This window comes from Wyeomyia smithii, chromosome 1 (genome assembly GCF_029784165.1).
Source record: "Wyeomyia smithii strain HCP4-BCI-WySm-NY-G18 chromosome 1, ASM2978416v1, whole genome shotgun sequence".
Taxonomy (NCBI): domain Eukaryota; kingdom Metazoa; phylum Arthropoda; class Insecta; order Diptera; family Culicidae; genus Wyeomyia; species Wyeomyia smithii.
The window spans coordinates 19,913,291-19,940,605 of NC_073694.1; the positions used below are offsets into that span (position 1 = coordinate 19,913,291).

Here is a 27,315-nt window from a genome sequence, read left to right on the forward strand (position 1 = left end):
TAGTTTTAGATTTATTCTTGCACAGTATCAGTTTACCTCTAGGTAATTTTCAGTTGAATTTTAGTTTGGTTTTAGTTTCGTATCTATTAAACGACAAAAAGAATTCCGTTTTAGTCTGTAAAATTCCATAGACGCAACAACTTAAAATAAATGCCAAGCGTACAGTTGATCATTGATTTAGTAGCATGCAATCAAAGCCACTCCACGCTGCAGTTCTGTTTATTTCATTTGTATCTCCCCCGTGTGCAAACCTCAGCGTCAGCGAGTTCAAGGAAGTTGCATTTTGCTCAGCTGCTCAGCAGACAACGGACCAATATTTATTGATTCAGCTATTTATTTATTTATCTAACCAACCTCGAGACCCAATGCACTCGCCGAGTGCCACGACGCCCTCCTTCCAGTTGCGCAAAGCCGATCGCCATTGCGAAAGGAATTATTTATATTAAGTAATCATGCAGGCACATAAACCAAATCTAAAATACAATATAATAATGGAATAGTGATAATCTTGTAAATTACAATTTCGCACCGTCCCATTCTTTGCCGCCGTTCGACTGTCTAACGTTGGGGCTTGTGGCCGACCGACAGCAGCCCAAGGCGTCCGAGGGCAGCTAGGAAACGCCTTTTCCTCATATGTGTACCCCATATTGTACGCCAGTCAACAAGCTTAGGACACCTGCGTAGCATGGGGGGCTCACCGCGCCCCGGAACTACTTTCTAAAAAACCAATCCTGCGGAGTGAAGATTTAGTAGGAATAAACACAACTCTGGTGTGCGGTGCAAGGCCGCGGTTTACAACCGCGAGAAAAAGTGAGCGTGCGCGCACTTACGCGGCATTCTTTCCAATAAATCTACGCGTTATCTATCCGCGCGCTGGCCGATCCCGGGGTCTTACTGATTGGTTTATTGCCGAGCGAGCTTTTGCTCTGTGTCCGTACTGCTGCTGCTGCTGCTGCTACTCCAGTTTCGAACCGACTGCGGACACGCAACTTGCCTGCTACCAGAACAGCTCGTGTGCCCACTAGAGTGTAGAGTGAAGTTGTTCATGTGCCGCGTGCCTTCGATTGTGTACTGCGGAGGCGGACAGCGTTAGAGACCATATCTTACGGAAGGAATTTCCTTATGCATCGATCAGCAGCAGTGGGTTTTTGCAGATGGGAACTCGCAACGGTGCGCAAACCCCTACGCGGTGTGGCATGCAGACGGAATATTTCTGCAGAGGATGGTCCCGTTTTTTGACAGGCAGATCCGGATGTGATTTGGAGGTTTCACTTTCGGTGAAACAATCTGCGAATAATCCGCGAACCGCACAAACCAAAGAGAAGTGTCACCGCAAAGCCGATACAAAACACGTGTAGCGAAGTCGAAGCGGATTAACTGACGGTCAGTAGCAGCGGCATCCTCGCTGGTGGCGTTCTTCCATTCATTCGCGGTGCTTGACAAATTCACACGCATTGACTGTCTTTTTTTTTGGGAGTCAACCGCTTCTACTGACGGTGGTTACCAGACGACGATGATAGCGATGACACTCAGGATAGGGTTTCGCATCATAAAGTTTGTCAATGGCAGCGATTACGGTGTGCGAGGTTCTACATCTTTGTTTCATCATTGCGGTTTGCTTTTTGGAATTCCATCTCACATTTTTATGGAGAGGAAGTTTGCGCTTACGATGTTTTAAATTATTGTTAGTGTAAATCTTTCAAGCAAAATTATCTCCAGAGAATTTCTTACCTAGCAAGGATGCGTTGTTTAATGCTACAATTTCTCTCACAACAAGCAGAAGGTACCTTACCTGAAAATAGATAAAAGAATGCGGTCGATTAGTGGTTTGTGTTGTACAGTTGTCTCGTACTGAAAAAAACTAATGAATCGCTCTAGTAGAAACACTCAAACATAACCTACAAATTGATTTTTTTCGCTCTCTTTCCCATTCCCTTGTCAGGGCGACTGCTCACACCGTATCTAAGAGCAACAACCGTTTTCATGTTCGTCTTTGACCCCTCTTTCAGGGAACGAAACGACACAGCAACAGCAACAACGAAAAAAAAAAAAAAAACACAGCCACCAGCATGTATCCAAATTTCCACCTCAGCATCTCAACCGTGAACCGGCTGACGACGACAACGACAACGACGACGAGAACCTATCCCGGCGCGTACCTATATCTCTTATCTCGTCCTGACTCATCTTTTAGCATGTTCTTCCCCGAAAGGGGGCTTCATTTTTTTGTTCACTTCCGCATCGTCACACACGAGGAGAAGCTCAACAGCAGCAGCAGCAGCATCCGAGAATGTCGTGTTCTTTGCGCTTGTGTTTCTTGTGTTTTCAGTTTTGCGCTCCCTGCAGGGAACCCTTTTTTGCGGGCTCGGTGGGTGGCAGCGCTTGGCCACTGCACGACACAAAGTTGCGCTGCTCCAAAAGTGTTTTCACTAGTCGTGACACCGGTTTGCGGGTCCACCGAGGTCCGATTTGTCTGTGGCGCTCTAGTAGCAGCGATTCTCCAGTCTGGGCTGGAACACTATCGTGGCAAAGTGGTGACATTTTAACTAGGCTGATGAAGTGCTCCACCGGAACAACGAACGCCCGGAACGTGGTAAAGATGAGTTTGGTCGGCATCAAACGAATGGAGAGATGGAGCTTGAACCGTCGTCGCAACCAGTGGAGTAGAGTGGAGAACTGGGATACAAGCAAGCAAGCAAGCAAGCAGTGTATCTCTTCCCGCAGGGCGAGTTGTCGATTTTGAAGGGTGCTGCTGCAGCTGCTGCTGTTGCTGCCTTTTGAGCGGCTTTGGTGCGGTCAATTTGAGGTGATTTATTATGAATCGGATGGATGTTAGCGTAGGAACATTTTCAATCAAGTTGCGAAGGTTTGAGGAGCCAATGGATTGGTTTCTTTTGTAGGGGGGACTTTTGTTTTCACCTCTTTGTGTTCATCAGCCGGTCACATAGTTGTGAATGTTCAGTTTTAAAAAAAGGTGATCAAAAGGTCGGAAGATTTTATTTTTTGATTTTGGAAGCGCATCAGATGAAACGGGTTGAATAATCTAATTGAAAACTAGTAGAAAAGGAGTACAGCTTAACATTACATGGATCGCATTTGGCCTTTTTAAATTTTGTTACGTGTTTTTGACGTTGACTAACGTCTATATCGAAGTTAGGCGCCTGAATTTGGAAATCTAGTTAGGAAAACCTGGGAAAAGTGGTCAGGTTTGAGCGCTTATTTTTCAGCCATTTATAATGAGGTTTTCGAGGTTGTGGCGTCAATCGATCAGAAATTCTTTTACGGTTTAATTTATGTAACAAAAACAAACTATTGTTTGAGATACACTAGTGAAAAATTGGTAATTAATATCGATTGTCTAAATCATACCGCACAGCCAATCACTACCTCTCTTCCCAAGCACAGTCGACACTAACGGATACAATCGATCTGACTTTGTTGTTATTGTTGTTGTCACTTTCTGTTTCCGATGCTTATTTGCGTTCCTTGTCATTCCATTTTCTACTTAGCCCCTCCTTCTTTCTAACTAACTGACGAAGCTTTGATATAAAAGGTACCGTTCGAGCATTTCACCCCATCAGTTTCATTACTAAACCATACCGATTACATACGGACGCTAGGTGTTAGCAGCTGAAAGGAGGAGAGACAAAAGAACCGGTCATCTCGTGTCGGTTTCACCCGTAATGCTGGTGGCTGTTAGTAGTACATGGCTACTGCAAAATACTAAAATGGCTGGAATTCTGGACGGACTAACCAGTAAACAAGAATAATCAGCAACTGGCACCTTTTGGTGCCTCGAAGTTTTCTAATAGAAGCGTTGCAATTCCCTCTACTATTCATTTTAATGGAATATAAGAATACGGTAGTCAACGTCATGCGGTCGTGTCTCGTATACCACCCTCCTACTATTTCTACTTCTTTTTATATATCCCCATTTTTTGACTTCTTTATCATTATGCATGACCGTTTTTGACATTTTTGACTATTCATTGAAGTTTAACCTGTTTATTATTTTTCGAACTTTAATTGCCCTCTTTTGATATATTTGATCATACATTTCCATCAAGTTGTTGATATTTCAGCCTCTTTCCCTTTTTTAACATTTAGTTTCAAGATTTTTTGATGTTTTTAACGTTTTTGGACCATTCAAACATTCGTAACTATCTTCACAGTTTCACACGTTTGGTGATTTTTTACATGTTTTTCATACTGTTGAATCTTGAATTTTGTCATTTGATAGCTTCTTAACAATTCTGATATTTTTGACTTTTTTTAAACTCTCAGTTTAATATTTAAGTTCTGTTTAACAAATGTTTCAAACGAATTTTAATACCTCCTAATGTTTATAAATATGATAGTCATATTTCTCTGTAACCGCTCTTTGATGCTTTTTACCATTGCTTATATTGTCGAATTATAAGACAGCCTTTCTTGAGAATCATTTCATTTTTTTTGTTTGCTCTGTTTTTAACATTTTGGGCCTTCTTCGGCTTACTTCGATGGTGAGCAGAATCATTTCAAATCGCCTGGAAATACGCGAAAATTTAATCGACCATTTTTGATTTGAATGAAACTTTGCACACGTATTTGGCTTAGCAAACTGAGCTTTTTTCACAGGTGGAAAGATTTTTTACACCCATGAGTTACACTCTAAAAGGGCGTATGCCTTTTGGCAAAGGTTTTATTCGAAGCATTGTAGCCCAGAAACCGTTGTTTGTATAGAAAAACTGTCTGAGAATGAGTTGTAGGGAATTAAAAATGCACCATAAAAAAATATACACTGCAAAAAAAAATTTTTTTTGACCAAAAAAAAAAATTAAAAATAAACATTGAATTTCAATTTAAAAAAAAAGAGTTCAATGATGATTTTAAAAGATGCAGAGAGTCATTTTGAATCAAAAAGCTCTTGGTAGTAAACATTCTAAAGGCATTGGTTTTCGAGTTATTTCTAATTTAAGCTCGAAAAATTATAATTATTTAGGAAAATACACGTTTTTCTTAATTTGTCCATGGTTCTCCAGCAAAAACCATACATTCATTAGAATACTTGATCAAAAATATACAATTCATTTTAAAAAAATGATTTTAAAAGATGCAGAGAGTCATTTTGAATCAAAAAGCTCTTGGTAGTAAACATTCTAAAGGCATTGGTTTTCGAGTTATTTCTAATTTAAGCTCGAAAAATTATAATTATTTAGGAAAATACACGTTTTTCTTAATTTGTCCATGGTTCTCCAGCGAAAACCATACATTCATTAGAATACTTGATCAAAAATATACAATTCATTCTTCGACAACAAAACGATTGGATAAATAACTCAAGCGCTAAACCTTAGCCTACCTACACGTTCCCCCTTGCCGAATGTTTTATAAAAAAATATGTTTATCGTGCAACACTACCTACTTGTTTACTAATAAAAACTGTTTGTAAAGTACGCAACCAATAACTACCGGGTTACCTAGGTCAAGTTTCTTTAAAAAAAAAATGAAAAAAAATCAACTCTCTTTATTTCAAATTGAAATTTAATGTTTATTTTTTTAATTTTTTTTTGGTCAAAAAATTACTTTTTTTTTGTACAGTGTATATTTTTTTTATGATGCATTTTTAATTCCCTACAACTCATTCTCAGACAGTTTCTCTATACAACCAACGGTTTCTGGGCTTCAATGCTTCGAATAAAACCTATGCCAAAAGGCATACGCCCTTTTAGAATGTAACTCATGGGTGTAAAGAATCGCTCCATCTGTGGAAAATGCTCAGTTTGCTGAGCCAAATACGTGTGCAAAGTTTCATTCAAATCAAAAATGGTCGATATTCGACCATCGGTGATTTGGCGCGATCTTGCTCTGGTTCGTTTCATTGATTGTCATTTCAACATTTTTGTGATTATTTTTAATTTTTCGATTGTTTTACTCTTCTTAATAGTTTTAATTTCTTTAGATTTTTGGACTTTTTATTTTTACCATATTTTAAAACAATTTTACTTTTTGTGACATTTGTAACCAATTTCAACCTTTTTTGTCTGTTTGCACTTGTTAAATTGTTACTTTTGGGCTATTTATGTGATCTTTCAACTTTTTGATCATTTTACCTTTTTAAACAATTTGTTCCTATCATTCTAAACTATTCGACTTGTTTCACCAGTTACATCTTTGTTGACAATTTCAAACCAGTTTGGCAATTGTCAATATTTTTGTCATATTCGACCAACTTTTATATATTTGACCTCACTTTGTCAGTGTTATTTTGACTTTTTACCCTTTGAACTTTTTATTTTTTTTATGAGATTTTTTTTTTAAATGACTCTATCAACAACTTCAAAGTTTCTGTGATATTTTCTACCTATATTATCATTTCGGACGTTTTTACATTATTGTTACCTCTTTTATCTCTTTGCTTGGTTCTTTTTGACGTTTTCAGTTTTTGGGCCTTTTTCACATGCATTAAATTGTAGACATTCATGACCTTGTCTAAAACTTTCTTACACATTTTAGTCATTTTCGATCTCTCTTGACATTTGTGCTGTTTTTCTATGACATTCTGTGACAATTGGCTTTTTTCAAGGTTTTCAACAGTTTTAGTTCATTTTAATAATTTTTCATTTTTTTCATTTTTGTCATTATTTTAATTTTTTTTCGATATTTCTGACTAATTTCACCTTTTTTTAATTATGACTAGTCTTTTGTGTCATTTTCAAATATTTTACTTGTTCTCATTCATTTGACATGTTTGTCAAATATTTCGTTTTACACTTAAAAAAAAATAAAAAGTTTGACTTATCGTTTTGATTTATGAATATGGATTCCGGCATATTTTATAACTATTATTTGAACTTTAATTTTGCATAAAAATGTCAAAAAGGTCACAAATGTCAAAAAAATTAATTTGAATAAAAAAGACACTGTTGAATAAAAAAATGGTGAAAAAATGATGACAAAAACTTGCCGACAGAAGAGATGAAAAAAATTGCAAGAGAAAAATAACATAGGTTAAGATAGAGTTAACGATAAAATCGAACAAAAATGAGGGAGAAAAGAGGAAGTCACGACAGAATCACGAAAAAACTGATAAAAAAGCGGGAACTATAGAGATGCATTAACGACAAAAATGGTGACAAAATTACAGCAAAAAATAGGAGAAAATAACAACAAAGAGAAGAAAACTATGATGACGATAATGAGAGGGAAAAAAAAATGACGAGAAAAAAATGGTTGCAAACTTTAATTGTGTGAACAGAAGAGAAGCTGAAAAATGACCATAGCAAAGACAGAGAAACTTTGAGAGAATATTAACGAAAGCCAAAAAAAAAGTGACAAAAATGAGAAAAAGCGTCGACCAAGATTCCAACAAAATATGTGACCTGAAGACGACAGAAATAATGACAAAAGTGACGGTTGACAACGATAACAGAGATGAGCGAAAACGGAAATGACAACGGAAATCACGACGAAATGAGGAAAAATGATGACAAAAACTATGCACGAACAACACAAAAGACAAAAACAGCAAGCGAATAAGATATGAAAAAATAAAACAAAAATAACATAAAATAAACGTATGAATGACAAAAACTGTGACAAAATTTCTACAAAAATATTTACAAAAGTGCAAAAACAAAACGATGAAAATGAGGGGAAAAAATAATGACAAAAAATATGAAACAAGTGACGACAGAAATGGCGGCATGAAGAAAAAAATATGATGAAAATGCCGCTGAGAACACTGTAATGAAATGACGAATAGAATAATGGCAAAAATGAAAAACACGAGAAATGTCAAAAATGCCACATAACAAAAATGATAGAAAAATTTTAAAAAATATTGATGAAATGGTAGCAAAAAAGATGACAAAAATATATAAAAATGAGGTGGAAGGAAAAGATAAAATTACGTAAAAATACTGACAAGGATAACTATAAAGATACAATTGTGACAATATAACAGTGAAAAAAAAGAAAAATTTCAACTACAAAAAACTGTGATTGCAGTAATAAGAAAAAAATGACGACAAAACTGAAGATTGATAACAAGAATTAAAGAAGGAATGTCAGATCGAAAACGAATCAAAAATAGTAACGAAAATGGCTACAAAATAATGCCAAAATGAAGAAAAAAGACAACGAAGATCACAATAAAAAAGGAACTAGAATGACGCCAAAAATAATGACAAAAGAGGCAATTGAACATGACAACAAACACGAGGAAAAACAGAAATGACAAAATGAATAAAAACGATGACATAAATGATACACTGAAAACAAAGGAAAGAAAAAACCAGCAAGCAAAAGAAATATACAAAAGAAAAAAAATCGACAGAAAAGAGAAAAAAAAGTCGTAGCGACTAAAAAGACACCAGAGAAAAGGTTAAACCAGAGACGGCAATAGTGACAAATGTCAAAAATTGGAAAAAATGCCAAATTACCAATAAAAACCAGAAATGTCAAAAATGACAAAACTGACAAATATATTAAAAAGGCCAGATATGGCCAAACATGGTGAAAAAAGCGTCAAAAATTTCAAAAATGTTGAGAAAATGTTGAAAGAGTCAAAATAGACAGAAAAATATTACAAACAACGATGAAGGAGAACTTATCGCTGAAATACATCAAAAAAGTTAACACAAGTACAGCGGAAACTACGAAAATAATGATGACAAAAATGGTGGCACAAGAGATGGCAAAAATAAATAAAAAGGACGGGGGGTATGAAGATAGAATATCGAAAAAAATGGTGACAAAATTTCAATAAAAAAATACCGACAAAAAGAAGACAACTATGATGACAAAAATGAATGACCACATACATTATCATATATAACGACTAGAATGAGAAAAGAAGAACTTTCAAAGAAAGATCGCGACTAAAATGTGACTAGAATGAGGACAAAATTATGTTGAAGATGATTTAATATGGCAAAAATAGATGAGTAAAAACAGAAATGACAACAAAAAATACGACATGAGGAAAAACGACCACTAAAAGGATGCACGAAGAACAACATCAAAAAAGAAGACAAAAAACAACAAGCGAAACAAAATGCGAAAGACAAAAATTCGACCGAAATGAGTAAAAAAAGCGGATATGGTGACTGAAACGAAGAAACAATGATGTTCAATAGGCTATATGACTTCCTTTTTTTTCTTCAATTTGAGCTTTAGGGCCACACCTGTGCGTTAACCAGTGCTATATTTGTTGGTTCTCAGACATTTCTGATCATATTTTGATAATTTCTCGGTTTAATCTGTTTTATCAATTCCACAATTAGGTTGTGTTTTGCCATTTATGATTTGTTCTGAAAATTTTCAAAATGTTTGAAACATTTGTGACATTCATGCAATTTTTCATGTAGTTTTTACTCTGCTGTAGTTTAGTTTCAGTTCAGTTTCAGTACAATGTTGATTCGGTTTCTAATTAATTTCACTTAATTTTAGGATTTCTTCATTTTTAGTTAGTTTCAGTTCAGTTTTAGATTAGTTTCAAGTGAGTTTCAGTTTTCGGTATATAAATACTTTTCTCACACTATTTTGTATTATTTTTGTGTTTTGTATTATTTTTAAAATGTAGTGTTTTTAAACTCTTTTTTCCTTGCATTACTTTCGGTATTTTTTGACAATGCTTGGGACTTTGTTTTCCAGTGTGGATTTTGACATATTCTATTGTTTTCATTTAAATTTGTTTCTTAGAAGGTGTTTTATCATTGATATTTTTATTTCGGTTTACCGTTTTCAAGCTTTTTGTTGTAATGAACCTTGTTTGATTTTTCAATGATTCAAAAATGTGTTAACTATTCACACATTTTCGATTCATTGAGTTTTTTCTACCGTTTTTGTATTTATTTTAATATGTTTTTTTGACATATTATATTGAACTTTTTCGACTGATTTTTGTCTTTCGTAACCACGTTCAATATTGATTTTTTTTTCTTTTTGTGACATTTTTTGAGCAATCATTTTCTTTGGAATCTTTTAAAATGTCTGATTTTGTTCATTTCTGATTGTTTTCTGTTTTCATTTTCACTCTTGCTGTTATCTCCAACCTTTTTAAAACTTTTTTGACACTTGTAATGCTCTTAACTATTTTGACTGATTTCTTATAATTTTGTCTGTTGACCAGTGTCTAACTTTTTACAACACTTTTCAAAGTTTTTGTGATATTTTCTATATTTTTTTGAGTTTTTGAAATAAATGTTCTTTTAAACATCTTGTTTTCACTCTCATTTGTGTATACCTTCTATTGCATATTTTTAACAACTGAATAACTTTGAATTTTAGACAATAATCGTTTATTTTTGATCATTATTTTTAACTTTTTTTTTCTCGCGATACTGATGTTTACTTTTTTGGTTTATATTTTTTAGGCCTTTAGCGTGCGGCTGGTTCACTTCATGTGTTTACTTTTTTTTATTTGTTTGTTTTGTTAGATTTTAGCAATCAGAATTTTTTTTTCGTTATTTTATCATTTTTTCGTATTTGTTTTAGACATTTTTTTCATAATTTTTGTCGATTCTTGGACATTTTTTATATTTTCGAGTTTTTTGTCTTATTTTTTTTGAGAAATTAAATTACTAAATTTACTAATTACTATGATTTTCTTCAGTTTTTTATATCTTTTTCACAAAGATTTGCGTTTTGCGACATCTTTTTGCTCTTCATGATCTTATTTTTACATGAATTTTATGCCCTTTTTTATGTATTGACTCTGCTTGGTTTTTTCGCAAGTATATGTTTAAGTTCATTTTGTTTTCTGTTGTTCCTTTTTAATTTCACCCATTTTGTTATCTTTAATCTTTTCAAACCCGTGTATTCTAAACATTGTTTGCCAGTTGAACATTTCCTGTTATTTACATTCAAACTATTCTGTGTCTATCTTTTACTAATGTTTGCAACGGTTTTAATTTCTGTTTGTGCTATATTCAATGAATGATCTATTTTGAAACCTTTTCATCACTTTAATTTATTTCTACTTTTTATAAAATAATTTTCGTTTTTTGTTCATTTCCACCTATTTTCTGTTTTTGATTTCATATGTTTTGTTATTTCAAACCTTTTCAAATAAAAAAAAAAACTTTTCATCTCTTAGACAATTTTGAACAATTTTAACATTTTTTAAAACTTTTTTCAATGTTTGTGACTTTTTATACGTTCTAAACAATTGATCCCGTGATTCTGATGTTTACTTTTAATCTGAAAAAAAGCGGAAATAAATAGAAATTTATTTCCGTTTTTGTCAGATTGTTATAATCAATATTTTCATTATTTTGCTGTCTTATCATTTTTAATATTTGTTTTAGACAGGGATTACTTTTCTCTACATTTTACTCTCTTGTATTTTGAAGTTGTTTACGTCATTTTTGTCGATTCTCAGACTTTTTTTTGATATTTTCGATATTGTTTTTCTTATTAGAATTGTTTGGCGTATTAAATTCTTTAGACATGTTTTTTGTTTCTGTTCTTTATTTGTTTTTTGGCCATATTTTTGTCGTTTCTGATCATTGTTTACAAGTGTTTTTTTTTCTGGAATATTTTTCATTATCGGCATCATCGACTCACTTTGAATTTTCTAAGAATATTTATGTACATATTTGTTCATTTTCAACTGTTTTCTGTCGTTCCTATTCAATTTCGCCCTCTTTGGCACCTCTTATCTTCTCAAATATCCTTAATCGATTGTTATTACACTTTTCAAAGTGGCTGTATTATTTTCGATTTTTTAACACTTCCTGTTTTCTATTGTTTTTTCATGTGTTCTCCACACTAAATGATCTATTAGGACGTATTTTCGTCATTTTCATTTGTTTTAACCTTTTATTTAAAAATAAATTAAATTTTAAAATTGTAGTTATTCTCGAATACGCTGAGGTTCTTCTTTTACGCGAAGGATGCGTTCCAAATTTGTATGGACTCGCGTAAAAAAGACTTTTTTGAGTTGAAAATATTACGAAAATAACGAAAAATGCTTGAATCTCATTCAAATGCGATTGTACAATATTTTAAATTTCCAGTATTTACACTAAAAATCGTATTTTTTTAAACGGATATATGATAACTTTTGGTCTAAATTAGAGAACGTCTTAAATACCTGCGGAGGGCACTAACGCCCTAACCAAGCGATGCCGCGTAAGTGATAGAATGAAGGAATGTAAAAAGGAGACGGACTGCGCTGCACAATGTTTTTAAGTATTCAGACGAACGTTGTACGCGAAAAACATTAGGTTTTCGTCAATCGTCATCTGTATGACCGTCAGCAAGCATATCGTTAACGTCGCATCGACGAGTGCAAAAAAGTGGGTTTTCAACTTGAAAAGGCCATTTTTTTATAAATCACATTTAGACAATCTGTAAACAATTTTCAAGGAAGTTGTAATGCTGTACAAAAATACTTTGAATAATATTATCTTTTCATTGAGCACCATGATTTTTGCAACATACATGTACACGTTCGGTAGTGCATGTATTACGGTATTACGGTGTTTTCCACACAGACGAGAGATCCAGAATCTAGCAATGTGGAATGTTATCTCCAAGCACTAAACTTCAATTATCTTTCAGTATAATTTCAGAACTGTTTGAAATTGGTTTCAGTCCATGGTCTGTTTAATTTCAGTTAATTGTTAGATCAATTTCAGTTTTGTATTTTCACGTAGAACTACGTCTCTCAGGATGTTCGGCATCATACGAATGTAATAAATTCAATGGATTTTTTTCACTCTTTAAGCAATCGATTGGAAAATCATGTATACATCCACCCAATTGCAAAGATATGTAATTTGATTATTCGAACTATTGTACTATTGAAAATTGTTGAGCTTTGTTGAAACGCAGGAATCGACCTCTAATTAGACGCTTAATGCTTGTTTTCCCTAAAATGGTCGACAGGATTATTCACCTAGTTAACCGGGAAGGCACTATTTGGGGTATATAAGAACCTACTTCTGCTTAAACCAATCATTTCATTAGTGGATGACCACTATGTCAGTCCTAACTAAGCAGCAGCGGTAGTTGCAGTTTTGACAATTCTTGGTATTTTACGTTCTAATTTTAAATATTTTTACTATATATTTTTCAATTTTTTTTTCATTTCCAGTTGTTTTTGTTTAGTTTCAGTTAAACAGTAGATATTTACAGAATCTGCCAAAACAATATATTCGAATGTGAGCACGAATAAAAATTCAGAATTTCATTTTAGTTTTAATAATTTTATAAGCGGCTCAAAATGGAAATTACTTAAACCAGAACGTATGAATAAGTTCCGTGGCTGCTGCTGCTGCTGCCTAGCCTCCACCCTTAAGCAACGAGCAATAGTTCTATTATAGAAAAAAACCCTCCGATATGCCATCGATCTGGAAAGCTTCTACGGGAGGAAAAAAAATATTAGGAGCTCGGAAAACGCAACCATGAAATCAATCAATTGTACTGAATGAGCTTCCACAGACCGCACTCCACTTCAGCCGTTCGACCCGAATCTGCTCTACGAATCAATGAATGAATATCTTCTTCCCCCCTCTCGCCGTTCCACCCCGTATAAAACTGCAACCACCGCCCACGCTTTGCCTTTCTCTCTTCCAGCACACATCAAATGCACTATCCGGTGAAGTGGAAAATGCATGGTTTGCGTATGAAACCCCTCGTCCCTTTCCTTGCTTCCTTTGCTTCAGAGATCGCGTTTTGTGTCAATTCGACCCAAAGTATCAGCGATTGCGTGCCTTGCCTGCCGCCGCTGCTGCTAGAGTGGCCCATTGTTCTCGCTTGGCACGCTAGGCAGCTCGGCCCGAAACCACAAAGTGAGCGCGCCGCGATTTTGTGTCCGGTATTTTTGTATCGATTTTTTTTTCGTCCGCTGCTCCGCAGCCTAGACTTTTCACCCCTTATCGGCATGCACGTGGTCGGTTTGTGATTGGTTTTCGTTATGTTACAACTAAAATGTAAAATTTGGCAAACAATTTGCTAAGGTAGAATAACCCTATAAAAGTTTTTGAGAAGTAAAATAACAATTATTTTGTTTCAAGGTTTTTCTCCGCTTTTCTCCAAGAAAGCGAATCAACGGGGATCCAACGGACAAGGAAGCGAAACAGCTTCACTTCAAGATGGATATATTTATCGGTAATTATTTGCCAGGCCCGTCCGATTGCTCTATTCGAGAGCTCCAGTCGTTCGATGGCCATTTTTCACGCCACGAATTTTAAAATTTATTTCAAATAAAAACCTACCACGACTCCAGCATATGCGACTGGCTGCTGCCGTGGTCTGGGACTTTTCTTCCGATCGGACTTCTTTTCCGAGCGTCATATTTTTAATCACAATCGCGCGCGGTCCCATGGCCGGTCCGGATGGCGCGTGAGTGTTGACCATTAGATTCCCCGGGTGGAACCCCGTTCGTTGTGCGGCCATGGTTGGAAACTTAATAACAACAATAAAACAAATAAATAAATAAACGCACACGCACACCGTGTCCCCATCCTGCATCCTGCATCCGAAGGTGGTTCGCAGAGGCACGGATTTTTCCCGGGTGGTTCGGATTGCAGCTCGCGCTCACACGACGATTGTTACCCCGGTTGGCGCGCAGTACCGTGCGTTGCGCTGGAAGGTAATGGACCAGAGAGGACGCGAGGAGGGACTTTATTTTCTCGCTTGCGAGCACGTTTATAATCATAAACTACCAATTGCTGGCTGACAGTTTTAATGTCCCCCGGTGCAGTAGTTCCGCAGGCGGGTGAGGACGACGACGACGTCGACGATGGCGGGGTCAGGAGCGACCCCAAGAATGCTATTATTTTTTATGGCAAATGCATGACACATAATTCGCATCTTGTAATTACGAAATGTTGTGCAGTGTGTGCACGCTCTCACAGCTTACGGGCCTCGGCATGCGCCGGAGGTGGCACCAGCATCAGCCAGCCGCAGTCAGCCAAGACGAGTGCCGTTCACTGTTTTGCGCGAGGACTTTCGAAATGTGACGCGGGTTCGTGCGATGCGAATGCGGACGGAACGGAACGGAACGGAAAGGGACAAGGCTATGGGCTAGAAAACATGTCGCACACACGAGTGCCTCGTTCGAGGGTCCCCCCAAAGTACGTGACGTACGATGCGCTTTGGTGCACTCGTGATTGATCTTATCAGTTTTGCTGAAATATGACACAGGTCGGGTTCGCAAGCGAGAGAGAGACTCGGAGCCACAAAGTCACACACACACAACAGACAGCATCTAAGCGGCATCACATCTTTGGCGGTCGGCACAGATATCGGTTGCGATATAATTGGTCGATCGATTCGATCTTTGTGTGTTTCGCTAATAACGCTAGCCAGCCTGCTAATGATGTTATTTGCCGAAACGTAGGAAGACACACAAGTGGACGTATTTGACAACATTAACAGCTTGACAGTCAGTACGCTTTCTCATGGGTAAAATCTTGTTGGGTTCCATAGTTTCCACTAAAGCATGAGTCCCGGGATGGACGTTCTAGAGTGTAGCTATGCGGGGGATGCAGGTGCAACAAAAATAATTTATAATATTACAAATAGTCAAAAATCTTGAAGGAATAATGAGAGAAATAAGCTCAGAATCGCCAGAGAAGGTAGAAAATATGATCTTGAATTATTTAGAAGCTAGAAAAACGACTTCGAAGACCAAAAAACACAAAGTTGGTACCAAACAGAGCTTAAAATTACAAAACATGCTTATAAACAAATAATGGCATGGAATAATTTCAACATAAGCACAGAATCGTCGAAAACACTTCTAAAGAATGAAAAAGCAGCGATAAAATAATATAAAACTGAATTCAGAAGTAAGCAAAACGCTCTTAAAGACAACAAAGCTAAAGCCAAGGATTCAGAATTAAGCTTATCAACACTAAATAAAACGCTTTTACAGATAAAAAAGGCCAGAAGAAAGAGTTTTATTTAGATTCAGCTTAGAATCGCTAAAACACTTTCAAAGGTCGAGCAAGACTAAAACGAAAAATATCCAAGATTGGGTGAAAAGTTTACACAGGCATGCTTCTTACTAACAAAGAAATAAAATAAAATTCAAATGATATTGATATGTACTCAAAACTGCGCCATTGACCAAAAAAGAAAATAATTCGGAACTGAGCTCAAAATTTTTGAAAACGCATTCAAAGTTCATAAAAAGATCAAAAAATTATTTCTAATTAAGCTTAGAATAGCTTACCAAACAAAGGCCAGAAAAGTTCAAAATGAAAAATTGATATGCTCAGCATAAAACGATGCTATATCATGCTCTAAGTTTTTAAATGCCATGCTAAATGCTAAAAATATCGTAAAAAGAATTATTTTCAAATTATGCTCAGGAGTTTTGGACGTTCACCTAAAATGCTACAACTTTAGGTTAAACGAAATTTTTTTTTTTTGAGAATCAGAAAGGCCACAGAAGGATTTCATATTGAGCTCGAACTAGCGAAAAAACGCTTTTTGAGTCTATAAGAAGCAAAAAACATCCAAGGTTAAATTTATATTCACTGAAAAACACTTATGAAAAATGAATGAAAATGGCCCAAACAGATAAAAGTCAAGAATTAGGATCAGTATCGCAAAAAACCTTTGAAGGTCAGAAAAGGTTAAACATAGAAATGATCCTAAATTTTCATTCAAATGAATCGTTTAAAAAGCTTCTTAAGGTAACAAGGGTTAAAAATAAAACATGTCCATTTAAAAATACACTGAGGCCAAACAGAAACTGTGAACTGCAACTGATTTGAAACTGAAACTTGACTCAAACTGAATAAAAACTAAACTAGAACTAAAATGAAACTGAACTAAAACCTTTTTGCAAAGGAAATTGGATTGCAACTGGTTTTTAACAGAACTGGAACTTGACAGAAACTAAAGTTAAACTATACTGAAATTAACCCAGGCAAAACTGAAACTCTACAGAATTAGAAATTACCTGAGCTGCAACTCAACTGAAAGTTAACCAAAATAGAAAGAAAACGGAAATGAAACATGATTGAAACTGACATGAAACTAAACTGAAGCAGAACTGAAATTAAACTGACGGTAAATTTAAACTGAACCGAAACGGAAGTGACAGAAACTAATTTAAACTAAACTGAAACTGAACTGTAACCAAATTAAACTAAACTTAACCAAGCTAAAATAGAAGGAAAACTGAGCTGCACCTTGATTGAAACTAATGTAAGACTAAACTGAAACCGACAGTGAATCAAGCTTATATTAAACTGAAACTAAATTGATGTTGAATTAAACAAGAACAGAACTTAAACTTAGCTAAAATCCAGGTAAAACTGAATTGAAACTTAAGCAAAACAAAACTGAAAAAAAGGAAAACTGATCAGGTTTAATATAATTGAACTGAACCCTGCTAGAAAGTGAATGAGTAAAACTGAAGCTAAAGTCAACGAAAACGTAACAGAAACTGAACTAAAAATGAATTAAAGTTGAATAGAAGACTAATTGAAAATAAACTAAAACTGAAGCAATACGAAAACCATATTAAAACTTATATGAAACTAATAGAACCTGACAGCAACCTTGCAGTTGAATTCAAACTAAACTGAAACTAAACTGAAACTGAACTGGTGTTTCAGTAGATAAATTAAAACAGGAAGAAAAACCAGGTAACTCCACCCCCAACCACGCTGTACAGTGGTCCAGTAAGGCAAAAGGTGAAACTTAATTCCATAGCGCCTTTCACCTTCATCCTAGCTTAATAGTGTCTTCGGAACAATTGTTTGTATGAATGACCAGTATAATCGCAAATTGCCAAAATTTATAAAAAGTTTACTATACTCAATAGTAACTCTAGTAAATATCACTCAGATGGTCTCGAGGTACGATGCTGGCCTAACAAGCCAGTCATCGTAGGTTCGAGTTTTGGCTCGGGAGAGACTGTTAGTGTTAGTAGGATCGTAGCGCTAGCCCTGTATATAATATGAAACTTACTTAATTTAGTTTTTTTGTATTTAACTCTTGTTAATTGCATTTAACACGAAAGTGTTGTTCAGAGGAACTGTTGGGGCACAGAAAACACACATTTCTGCCAAAAACCATAAATCTACAGGACTTTTCCTTACCATATTTTAGCTTTTTTTTATGATTACTTCAAGAACGTATTGGTTAAAAAGGGACAAGTGGAATAATGATGTCAATATTTTTCCTTACAGTTAAGCTGAAGTACTATGAACCCATATTAGAATACGGCGAGAAGATGTTACTGCAGCTTTTCATGTATTAAAAATACTAACTATTTTGTGTTAAGAGATTGAGAAATAGTTTACTAGGCAAAGTTTTAGAACGTGCCAGAATATGAAACTTTGCTGAACGAGCAAAACTTCTATCTTCATTGAGTACAGAGTTACAGAGTATTTTATATAAAAGTTACTTAAAAGTTAGTGTTTTGTACTTAACTTTTGTTAGTTACAATTTACAAGGAAACGTTGTTTTAAAGAAACATTTGAGCATATAAAACAGACGTTTTTGTTAAAGCTCACATGTCTCCAGGACTTTTCCTTACAAAGTAAAAGCAAATTTTATGTTATTTTTTCGATAATTTTGAAAACGTAGACGGTAAAAAAGGAATTTTGATGTCGTTATTTTTTCTCGCAGTTAGTATACACAACTGTTATAAGTTCCATCCGTTCCAATTTGTTCCCCTCACTGTTTATTTTTTACGTTGCTAAAGTTATCGACAAAATAAGCTAAAATATGTTATTACTTTGTAAAGAAATATCCTAGAGATATACGATCTTCAACAAAAACGTTTGTTTTGTATGCCCAAATTCTTCTTCAGAACTACGTTTTCTCGAAAATTGTAACTTGAAACTAACTTTTAAGTGACTTTTATATAAAATACTGTGTAACTCTGTACTCAGAGAACATAGAAGTTTTGTTTGTTTTGCAAAGTTTCATATTTTTGCACGTTCTAAAACTTTGCCAGACAAACTATTTCTTTATCTTTTAACCAGATGAGTTTCTTTCGGCTTCGCAGTCTTTAAAATGTGAAAAGAAAACGATATTTTTCCCTTACACCGACGTTTCGAATAATATATATTCTTTATCAAGGCTCTACAAGTAAATTAAGATCAAAACGATATTTAGAAACAAATACATAAATTATGCACATAACATCATTACCGAGAGGACCATTTTCCTGTGAAGTGGTTCTTCGGCTAGAGCATTAATTGTCAAAACAGAAACTAATCAACCTAACAGAACATCCAGAAATACATTAAATTAGCTAAACATGATATCAAATACAATTTATGCTTCTTACTTTATGCAAATTAAAAAAAAATTAAAAACTATACACTTTAACGAAGCGGAACTCGTAGCACTCTCAATCATACTAAACCATTTTTTCCGTAACCAGCAACCTTGCATGCAAACTCTATTGCGCACAAGTTATGCTGTGTGACACTCGGTGGAAGCTGTCAGCGACCGTTGACGTTTGCTGTTGTTTATTTCTGTACTCCGCTTGACGTGTTGCATGATTGCTGTATATGTTGTGCTTAAGCCTTCACTGCGTTTGTTTACCGTATGATCGTTCGTGATAATGTGGCACATTTCCAACACGTTCAACGCTGTTTTTCGCCTATGTTTATCCAGAATACACATCTCATTCAACTTGAATGAATGGTTCTCGTCGATGCTGTGTTGGAGTAAAGCAGTTTTTTCCCTCAGGTGATGTATTTTGGCAATAGTAGATGGGCTGGTGGCATGTTCGTTTGACTTGAGCTCATCCAGTTTTTTAATGTTCGACCGGTGGTTGCTGATTCTTGTTTTGAGATGCTGTGTAGTGAGTCCAACATAGCACGCATCGCAGTTGGCACAGGGAATTTTGTAAATGACGTTGCTGCGATCTAATGTTGCGATCCGATCTTTGGTGTTCGTGAACAAATGGTTTATGGTGTGCTCATTACGTGTAGCGAGGGTAATTTCTGGGAAATCTATACGCAGTGATTTCTTTATGCGCGCCGTTAATCTGTCGATGTAGGGCATAGGTTTGTATGTTGTTGGCAATGTTTCTGCTGGGGCATCTTGTACGTTCTTCCTCATTAGTCTGTTTTGTAATCTATTTCGCAGCGATAAAGGATAGTGGTTGACCTTAAGATGTTCGTCTATGATGTCGTTGATCGCTTTTGGGGGGAGGTTTGTGCTAAGTTTTCGTACTCTCATGTTACAGTTGGCAATCACATTCATTTTCATATGCAACGGGTGACAAGAGAAAAAGTCCAGGAATTTACCCGGGGCCATGGGTTTGGAATACCTCTTTTTTCCTCTCTTATCTCTCTCTCTTTATCCACCTCAATTTTTGTCTCCCCCTTTTTCTTTCTCTGTTTTCTCTCTCTTCCCCTTTCCTTTTTTTTCTTTCTCTCTCTTTTCTCCTTGTTTCCTGTCTCTCATTTTACTCTTTTCCTTCCCTCTGTCTTTTTCTATTTATCTCTCGCTTTCTCTTTCACTCTTTTTCTCTATTCTCTCTCTCTCTCTTTACTCTGTCATTCTGTATCTCTGTTCTCTTCTTTCTGTTTTTTTTCTTTTTTTTTTTCTCTTTTTTCTCTCTCTTTCGCTTTTTCCTCTCTCTTTCTTTTTGTTTGTCTTCTCTTTTTTCTCTCTCTTTCATCTTTCTCTATATTTCACTTTCTTTATTTTTTTCTCCCTTTTTTCTTCTATTTTCTTTTGTCTCTCTCTTCTCTCTCTGTTCTCTCTTTCTTTCTTTTTTTCCTCTCTCTATATCTCTCCTTTTTTTCTATATCTCTCTCTTTTTCTCTCTTTTGTTCTTTCTCTCTCTTTCTCTGTCACTCTCTCTCTCTCTCTGTTTCGTTCTTTCTCTCTACAGGAGATTACAAAATATTTCTCTTTTTTTTTCTCTTTTTTTGTGTCTTTCTCTCTTTTGTATCTCTTTCTTTTTTCTCTTTTTTTTGTTTCTCTTATTCTCGTTTTATCTCTCTCTTTTTTCACCTTAATTTTTTCCTCTCCCTTTTTCATTCTCTCTCTTTTCTCTCTTTCCGTCTCCTTTTTCTTTCTTTCTTTCTCTCTCTCTCTCGCTCTCTCTTTTCTCCTTGTTTTCTGTCTCTCTTCTTACTCGTTTCCTTCCCTCTTTCTTTTTCTCTTTATCTCTCTTTTGCTTTCTCTTCATCTGTCTCTCTCTCGCTTTCTCTTTCACTCTTTTTCTCTATTCTCTTTCTCTCTTTACTCTGTCATTCTGTATTTCTTTCAGTTACTTTTTCATGTTTTCATGTTAAGTCTTCTTCTTTTTTTTCTCTGTCTTTTTCTCTGCCATTCTCCGTCTGTTTCTTTCTTTTCTCTCTCTTTTTTCCTCTCGTTTTCTTCTTCCTGTTTTTTTTTCTTTTTCTCTTTCTCTTTTTTCTCTCTCTTTCTCTTTTTCCTCTCTCTTTCTTATTGTTTGTCTTCTCTTTGTTTCTCTCTCTTTCATCTTCCTCTATTTTTCACTTTCTCAATTTTCTCTCCCTTTTTTCTTCTATTTTCTTCTATTTGCTTCTCTCTCTCTTTTCTCTGTCTCTCTCTTCTCTCTTTCTTTCTCTTTATGCTCTCTCTATCTCTTTTTTTTTCTCTTTATCACTCTTTTTTTCTCTCACTCCTTTTCTCTCTCTGTTTCGTTCTTTCTCTCTGCAGGAGATTACAAAATATTTCTCTATTTTTTCTCTTTTTTTGTGTCTTACTCTTCTCTCTCTCTCTCTCTTTTCTCTCTCTCTCTTTCTTTTTTTCCTCTTTTTTTGTTTCTCTTTTTCTCGTTTTTTCTCTCTCTCTTCTTCCACCTTAATTTTTCTCTCTCCCTTTTTCTTTCTCTCTCTTTTCTCTCTTTCCCTTCCTTTTTTTTCTCTCTCTCTCTCTTTTCTCCTTGTTTTCTGTCTTTCTTTTTACTTTTTTCCTTCCCTCTTTCTTTTTCTATTCATCTCTCTCCTGCTTGATGAAGACATTCATCTGTCTCTCTCTCGCTTTCTCTTTCACTATTTTTCTTTATTCTCTCTCTCTCTCTCTACTCTGTCATTCTGTAACTCTTTCAGTTTCTTTTTCGACAGTTTATGCAGAAGTTTTGATTGTTTTGTTTCAATCCTTCGAGCTCATTTCGTCTACATTTGAACACTTCCAACTTTTTTACCGACTTTTTTCTCATACCGTGATCACCTGCGGAGCGGTTTTTGAAGTAGAATACTTCTCTCAGAAAGTTCGGCTACATAGGGATGTGAAATGGAAATCTAAAACCGAAAAAAGTGAAAAATATGTCCAATTTCAAATGCTAATAAATCGGTTAGTATTCGATGGATTTCCTTCGTTCTTGCAGTAATAGATTGGAAAATCTTCTAAGATTCTTCCCAAATAAAGATAATTGTGATTTTATTATTGAAAATATTGTACTATTGAAAATAGTCAAGCCTTGTCAAAACGAAAAATTTGACCTCTGATTGGTCGTTATACGATTGCTTCCCAAACACGGTCGACAGAGTCATATGCCTTGCAATTTAAAATATGTTATTTGGCCAATATAAGAGCCTGTTTCAGCCGAAGCCGCTCATAATAGTTCTGGACAGCGACAACAGCAGTCATCCCTTAGCAGCAGCAGTAGCAGTGCAGTGGATACCAGCGATAGCGGCCACAGCTGTGGCATAGCAATGGATAGCGCACTAGTTGCAGCGGATCTCAGCATCGATAGCAACTGGGCCAGCTGATGCAGGGGCAGCGGATACCAATGGCAGCGTATAGCGGCCACAACTGTGGCATGGCTAAGGATAGCGTAGCAGTTGCAGCGGGTATATCTGACCATGAAGCATTTATGCAAGAATTGAATGAAAATTGCAATTGCAGCAATCGGCCTTATTCAAGGCTACCTAATGTTTTTGGAAGAGCATAATGAATGCTTATTAATAAACTGCAACTGAAGTTTGATGCTGCTGCAAATGCACAGCAGTGTGATGTTTTTTACGATTGGTTGATACTGTTAACAAGCGGTATATACGAAACAAATCCGATTTCAAACAGAAAACTTCGGCACGTTCTGCTCACGATGCTGAGTCTGTTTCAGAAGACTCACAACACTTCATTAACAAGGATGTAACGTCTTGAAGAAGACGGTTATAGTTTGACATCACAGCAGAATTTCGACCTTCATACACATGTAATAATATACGAAAAGTATACGGAAAAATATACCGCTTCACACCATTAAATTGATTAACCCTAATCGAGTGTGTTTCCAAATCTATCTTTCTTGTAAAAATATTCTACTTCAACCTTGCGGTAGTGGCTTCGCACACAACCCTCCTGTGATTTTTTCAATATTTATTACGTGTTATTCCTTTTAAAATGCCTTTTTGTCTCGTTTTTGACTATTTTCAGTCTTCAGTGAGTATCACGTTTTTATTTAAATACATAGTTATTGTATGATTCTCTCTCCCTTTTTGCTGTTACTTCTTGTTAGGCACAGAATCACAAAAAAAAACAATTACGAAGACTGGAATAAAAAACCCTTAGGTAGAAAATATTTGAACTGTAAAAATGCTAAGAATACTAAAAATGATTAAAATGCTACATACCAAAAGTCAAAATCATTAAAAATGAATACACAATCGCCGTAAAACGCTTGTAGAAGCTATCAAAGGCTAAAACAAAAAAACTAGAAAAGATTGAATAGAAAAAATCCTGAACCATGCTGAGAATCACCGAAAATCATTTCTGATAAAAATTAATTTAAACGAATTAAATTTCAAAATGTAAATAAATGATAAACATGATCATAAAATTGATTCTAAGTTACTCATGGAGTTGCAAAAAAAAACAACTGTGAAGACCACAAAAGGCCAACAAATTAGTGTTTCCAAATTAAGCATAGAAATTAAAATCATTGAAAACTTGTATTACACTCAATTGGATTCAAATCAGTTTGGATTTAGGCCAGATTTCTATTTAAACTGTATTTGAATTGGATTAGAATTGAATTTGACTTGGATTTTACTTGGTCTTCGTTTGAGTTTGGTTTCAAATAGCTTTATAATGCATTGAGATTGAATTTGAATTGAATTGAGATTTGATTTGAATTCGTAAAAGATTTGGATTGGATTGGGATTATATATTATTAGGGTTGAAAAACGGAGAATATTATGGAGAAGACTCTTAAGCTATCTGACAACCTCAGAAAAATCCACCCTTTCACAAGATTTTATCTAATTGTAAGACCCAAAAACGTATGACTCCTTAAACGGATATCCTGCGCACGATTATGTCCCAGTAGAAGCATAAAATTGAAACAAGTAGGCAGTGGTGCATTCATCTTTCGAATCAAAGCAGCAAGTCATCAGCTTAATCCCTACGACTCTTATCCATCCTCGGGAAAGGCAATTAACTTACTTTTCCGCCTTCCCATTCTAGAGACATCAAACGTCGATGACGACGGCGGCAGGAAAAGCTTACGTAATTCCGGGGAGTAAAAAAAAGAAGTAATGCACACACACGCTGCAGTTGAACAGATCTGTCATTCCCAGCATCGATTATACCCCGTAGTAGAGTTTGAGTCAAGGCAGGAAATGCTCCACTAAGCTGCTGCACTCACGCGTTGCACGCTTACTAGGCTTACGTACTTACGTACGCATTCACCCCTTTCCTTCGTTGCTTCCCACACCTACTCACATGCAATATGTGCAATTAGCAGTAAAAAATAAAACCTCAAGCCATCTCTATCTGGCAGCCAGTAAACCCTTTAGAATCACGCGATTCCTACGTTTGGCAATGACAAAACCATGCACTATCGGAGAGTCTGCAGAGATGATGATGGGATGACACGGAGAAGAAGGGAGGAAGGTCACGTACGCGAGTGCGGTGTACACTAGAAGAGTGCTATGCGTATTCACACAAACAAACACACATACCAACGCGGCACACCTGGTCGGGTCTGATGGATTAGAACGGCGAACACGCACACACGCGTGTACATCGGGGAAAGGGGGGAACGCCATATCTGCTGCTGCTGCTGCTGCAGGCTGACGAACGTACGAACGAACGTGACAATAGTGCAGTCATCAAAGTCATTTGTGCATTCGACGGCAGTAGAGTCAGCGCGTTACTGGGTAGCAGCAATTCAGCTTCATAAATTTTACCCTTTCCTGTCTTCCTTCGCGGCGAGATCACATCATCACCACCGTGTGCGTCCCCCCTTGTGGGAAGCTTTTTGGTTAAGACCTCCTCACCGGTCCCTTCCTGTTTCTACCCTAGAAGACGACCTCTCAGTCATTCAGTCACGCTGCCGCACCATCGGCGATGATAAAAAGATAATACTGGCAGCGATGCTGCGATGTTGTTTCATGCGCAGATAAGTGACTACCGCACAGCATCAGCAGCAGCGATTCCCGGTTTGGTGTGACAAAAGTGATCCGCCGCTCGGGTTGGAATTGGGAAAATTGTAAGCTAGCTAATCAGTTGAAATTGTACTGATCTATTGACTTTTTAACAGCAGCCTCTGAACCCAGTTTTTAGGGATTGTCATCCCAATTTGGAATCATTTTTCTTCATAAATATTTCTGTCCTTCAGAAATATTTTTGTACACAATAAACTTTTTTTCATAGTAACAAGTAAGAAAGCGACGGAGAAGTTGAAGTAAGAATAATGGTTTTGAATAGGGTAAGAAAACATTGATTTTGATTAAAATGGACATAAAATATCGAACAAGGTAAAAAATAGTCAGTCGCATTTCTAACCATCTTTTTATGCCTGCTTTTTACTCGAGATGCGTTCTTTGAATATGAAGTGATTTTTTTGTATTCTGGTAATGGTATTTAATCCAAGCTTTGTGTCGTTCTCTAAAATATGTTCAAGCTAGGTTTTTTCAGTTCCTTTTTATCAAGACTATTAGTACTCGAAATCGGAATAAATCTTATTTTATTTCTCCAAAAAAAATTTATTAAGAAGGAGAAAGAACTATCTTTTGTCGAGTATAATCAACCAGCGGTTTCAGTATCATTTGGTCAGAACCGAGTCGACCCCGTGTGCGTGTCAGTTGATGCTATTTTTTTCTGTTTTTTTTTTTTTTAATATAATATTACTGAACCGCCAACCATCGCACGGGGCATATAATATGCTTGCTAGTTGGCGCCGGCAAGGTGCATCACGATCATCTTTGCATAATAGATTATCCCCGTCGTATCTCCGCAAGCTCCCGACCCCGGAAAGGTAAAACTGCCTGCCTGCCTGCCACCGCGTGCATTGTTGGTGCGAGCCTTCAGATCCAGGAGAGAAGATTGCGCGCGGTGTATTGAACAGCTGGCTGTCATTATGGTGGGAAGCAGGGGTATGTGAGGGATTTATGTGACGCATTTGACCACCAATCCCGTACCCATCTATCCCTGCCTCCCAAGTGGGTGGGTGCACTAATTTAGTGCCATCGTCGTTGTCGTTCTCGTTGTTGTGGTGGCAAAGTTCCGAGAAGTTCTCTATGAGCAAAAGAGACAGATAGAGTGTGTAGAGCACAGAAGGAAGAATGCGCGTGACATGCACTTTGAAGCTGCATTTACGATGAGCTTCTTCTTCCTCCTCAGACATCCTACTCTACCCGTGTCCACCCACAGACTTGAAGCAACCCAGTCGAGTTTTGTGCAGTGGCAGCAAGTTTTGCGTCTTGCCAAGGAACCGAAAAGAGAAGCACGAGAAGAATCGAGTCCGGGTCGGTCGATATCCAGTGCAGTAGGTCAATTTGATTAGCCCCCTCCTCACATACTTGTTCCTAGGCAGAGGGGGGCTTCTATCTTTTTGTCATCGATCGGGTTGGACGCGGGAGGACGATTGAGCCAGTGGGCAATAAGCCAAACGTTCGCCAGCAGGCATACAAACAACACCTCGCACGCTATACGCAAAATGACAGTGATTATCATTCAATTAGAGTCGACATCCGCGTGTGAAATCCCCACCGGCGACGGTTCGTAATGAACATCGTCGTTTGCGTCTGTCTCGTCGTGTATACCATCGGGGATCAGTGTTTTGCAACGGACGGAGGCCTCCCCGGCACGAACCGATCGATCAATAATTATTACCGAGACCGGGGCTGGTAAACGAAGCTTGTTTGCTTTGCTGCTGCTGCTGGCGGAAGGTGGTGGCGGCGGCGATTGACGCATATTTTTACATCAAATTTGCATAAGTGAAGCGCATCAAACCGCGCACTGTCAAGCGAACTCTGCCGCCGAGCAGAGACACAGACAGAGCGCGAGTGGCTCCTCTGTCATAAGTAAGTGCTTTATGCGTTCGCATTTACGCGATTGTCCTTTCCAACGGGAGCAGCAGCAGCAGGTCCGCCGCAGGTTGTTGTTTTTGTTGGCAGTCACTGCATTCGCATT

At 36.5% G+C, this 27,315-nt stretch overlaps 2 protein-coding genes across 10 annotated transcripts in view; both read right to left on the minus strand.

Moving 5' to 3' along the window:
• The window catches only part of LOC129718858 (protein tramtrack, beta isoform), a 468,621-nt gene that overhangs the window by 290,193 nt on the left and 151,113 nt on the right, over positions 1-27,315 (minus strand). The gene's annotated exons all lie outside the window — the stretch shown is intronic.
• On the minus strand, positions 20,420-27,096 carry LOC129716620 (uncharacterized). Its single transcript, XM_055666457.1, has 4 exons — positions 27,016-27,096; positions 21,257-21,386; positions 21,173-21,189; positions 20,420-20,569 (listed from the first exon to the last, which is right to left on the minus strand). The coding sequence occupies exons 1-4, from the start codon at positions 27,094-27,096 to the stop codon at positions 20,435-20,437; spliced, it is 363 nt and encodes a 120-aa protein (XP_055522432.1). The 3' UTR covers positions 20,420-20,434.

Coding starts and splice junctions, on each gene's coding strand:
- LOC129716620 (XM_055666457.1), bottom strand. CDS start 27,096: ATGCGTCAATCGCCGCCGCCACCACCTTCCGCCAGCAGCAGCAGCAAA. Junction 21,387..27,015: donor GTTTACCAGCCCCGGTCTCG/GTAATAATTATT, acceptor AACAAAGAGAAG/ACAAACAATAAGAAAGAGAG.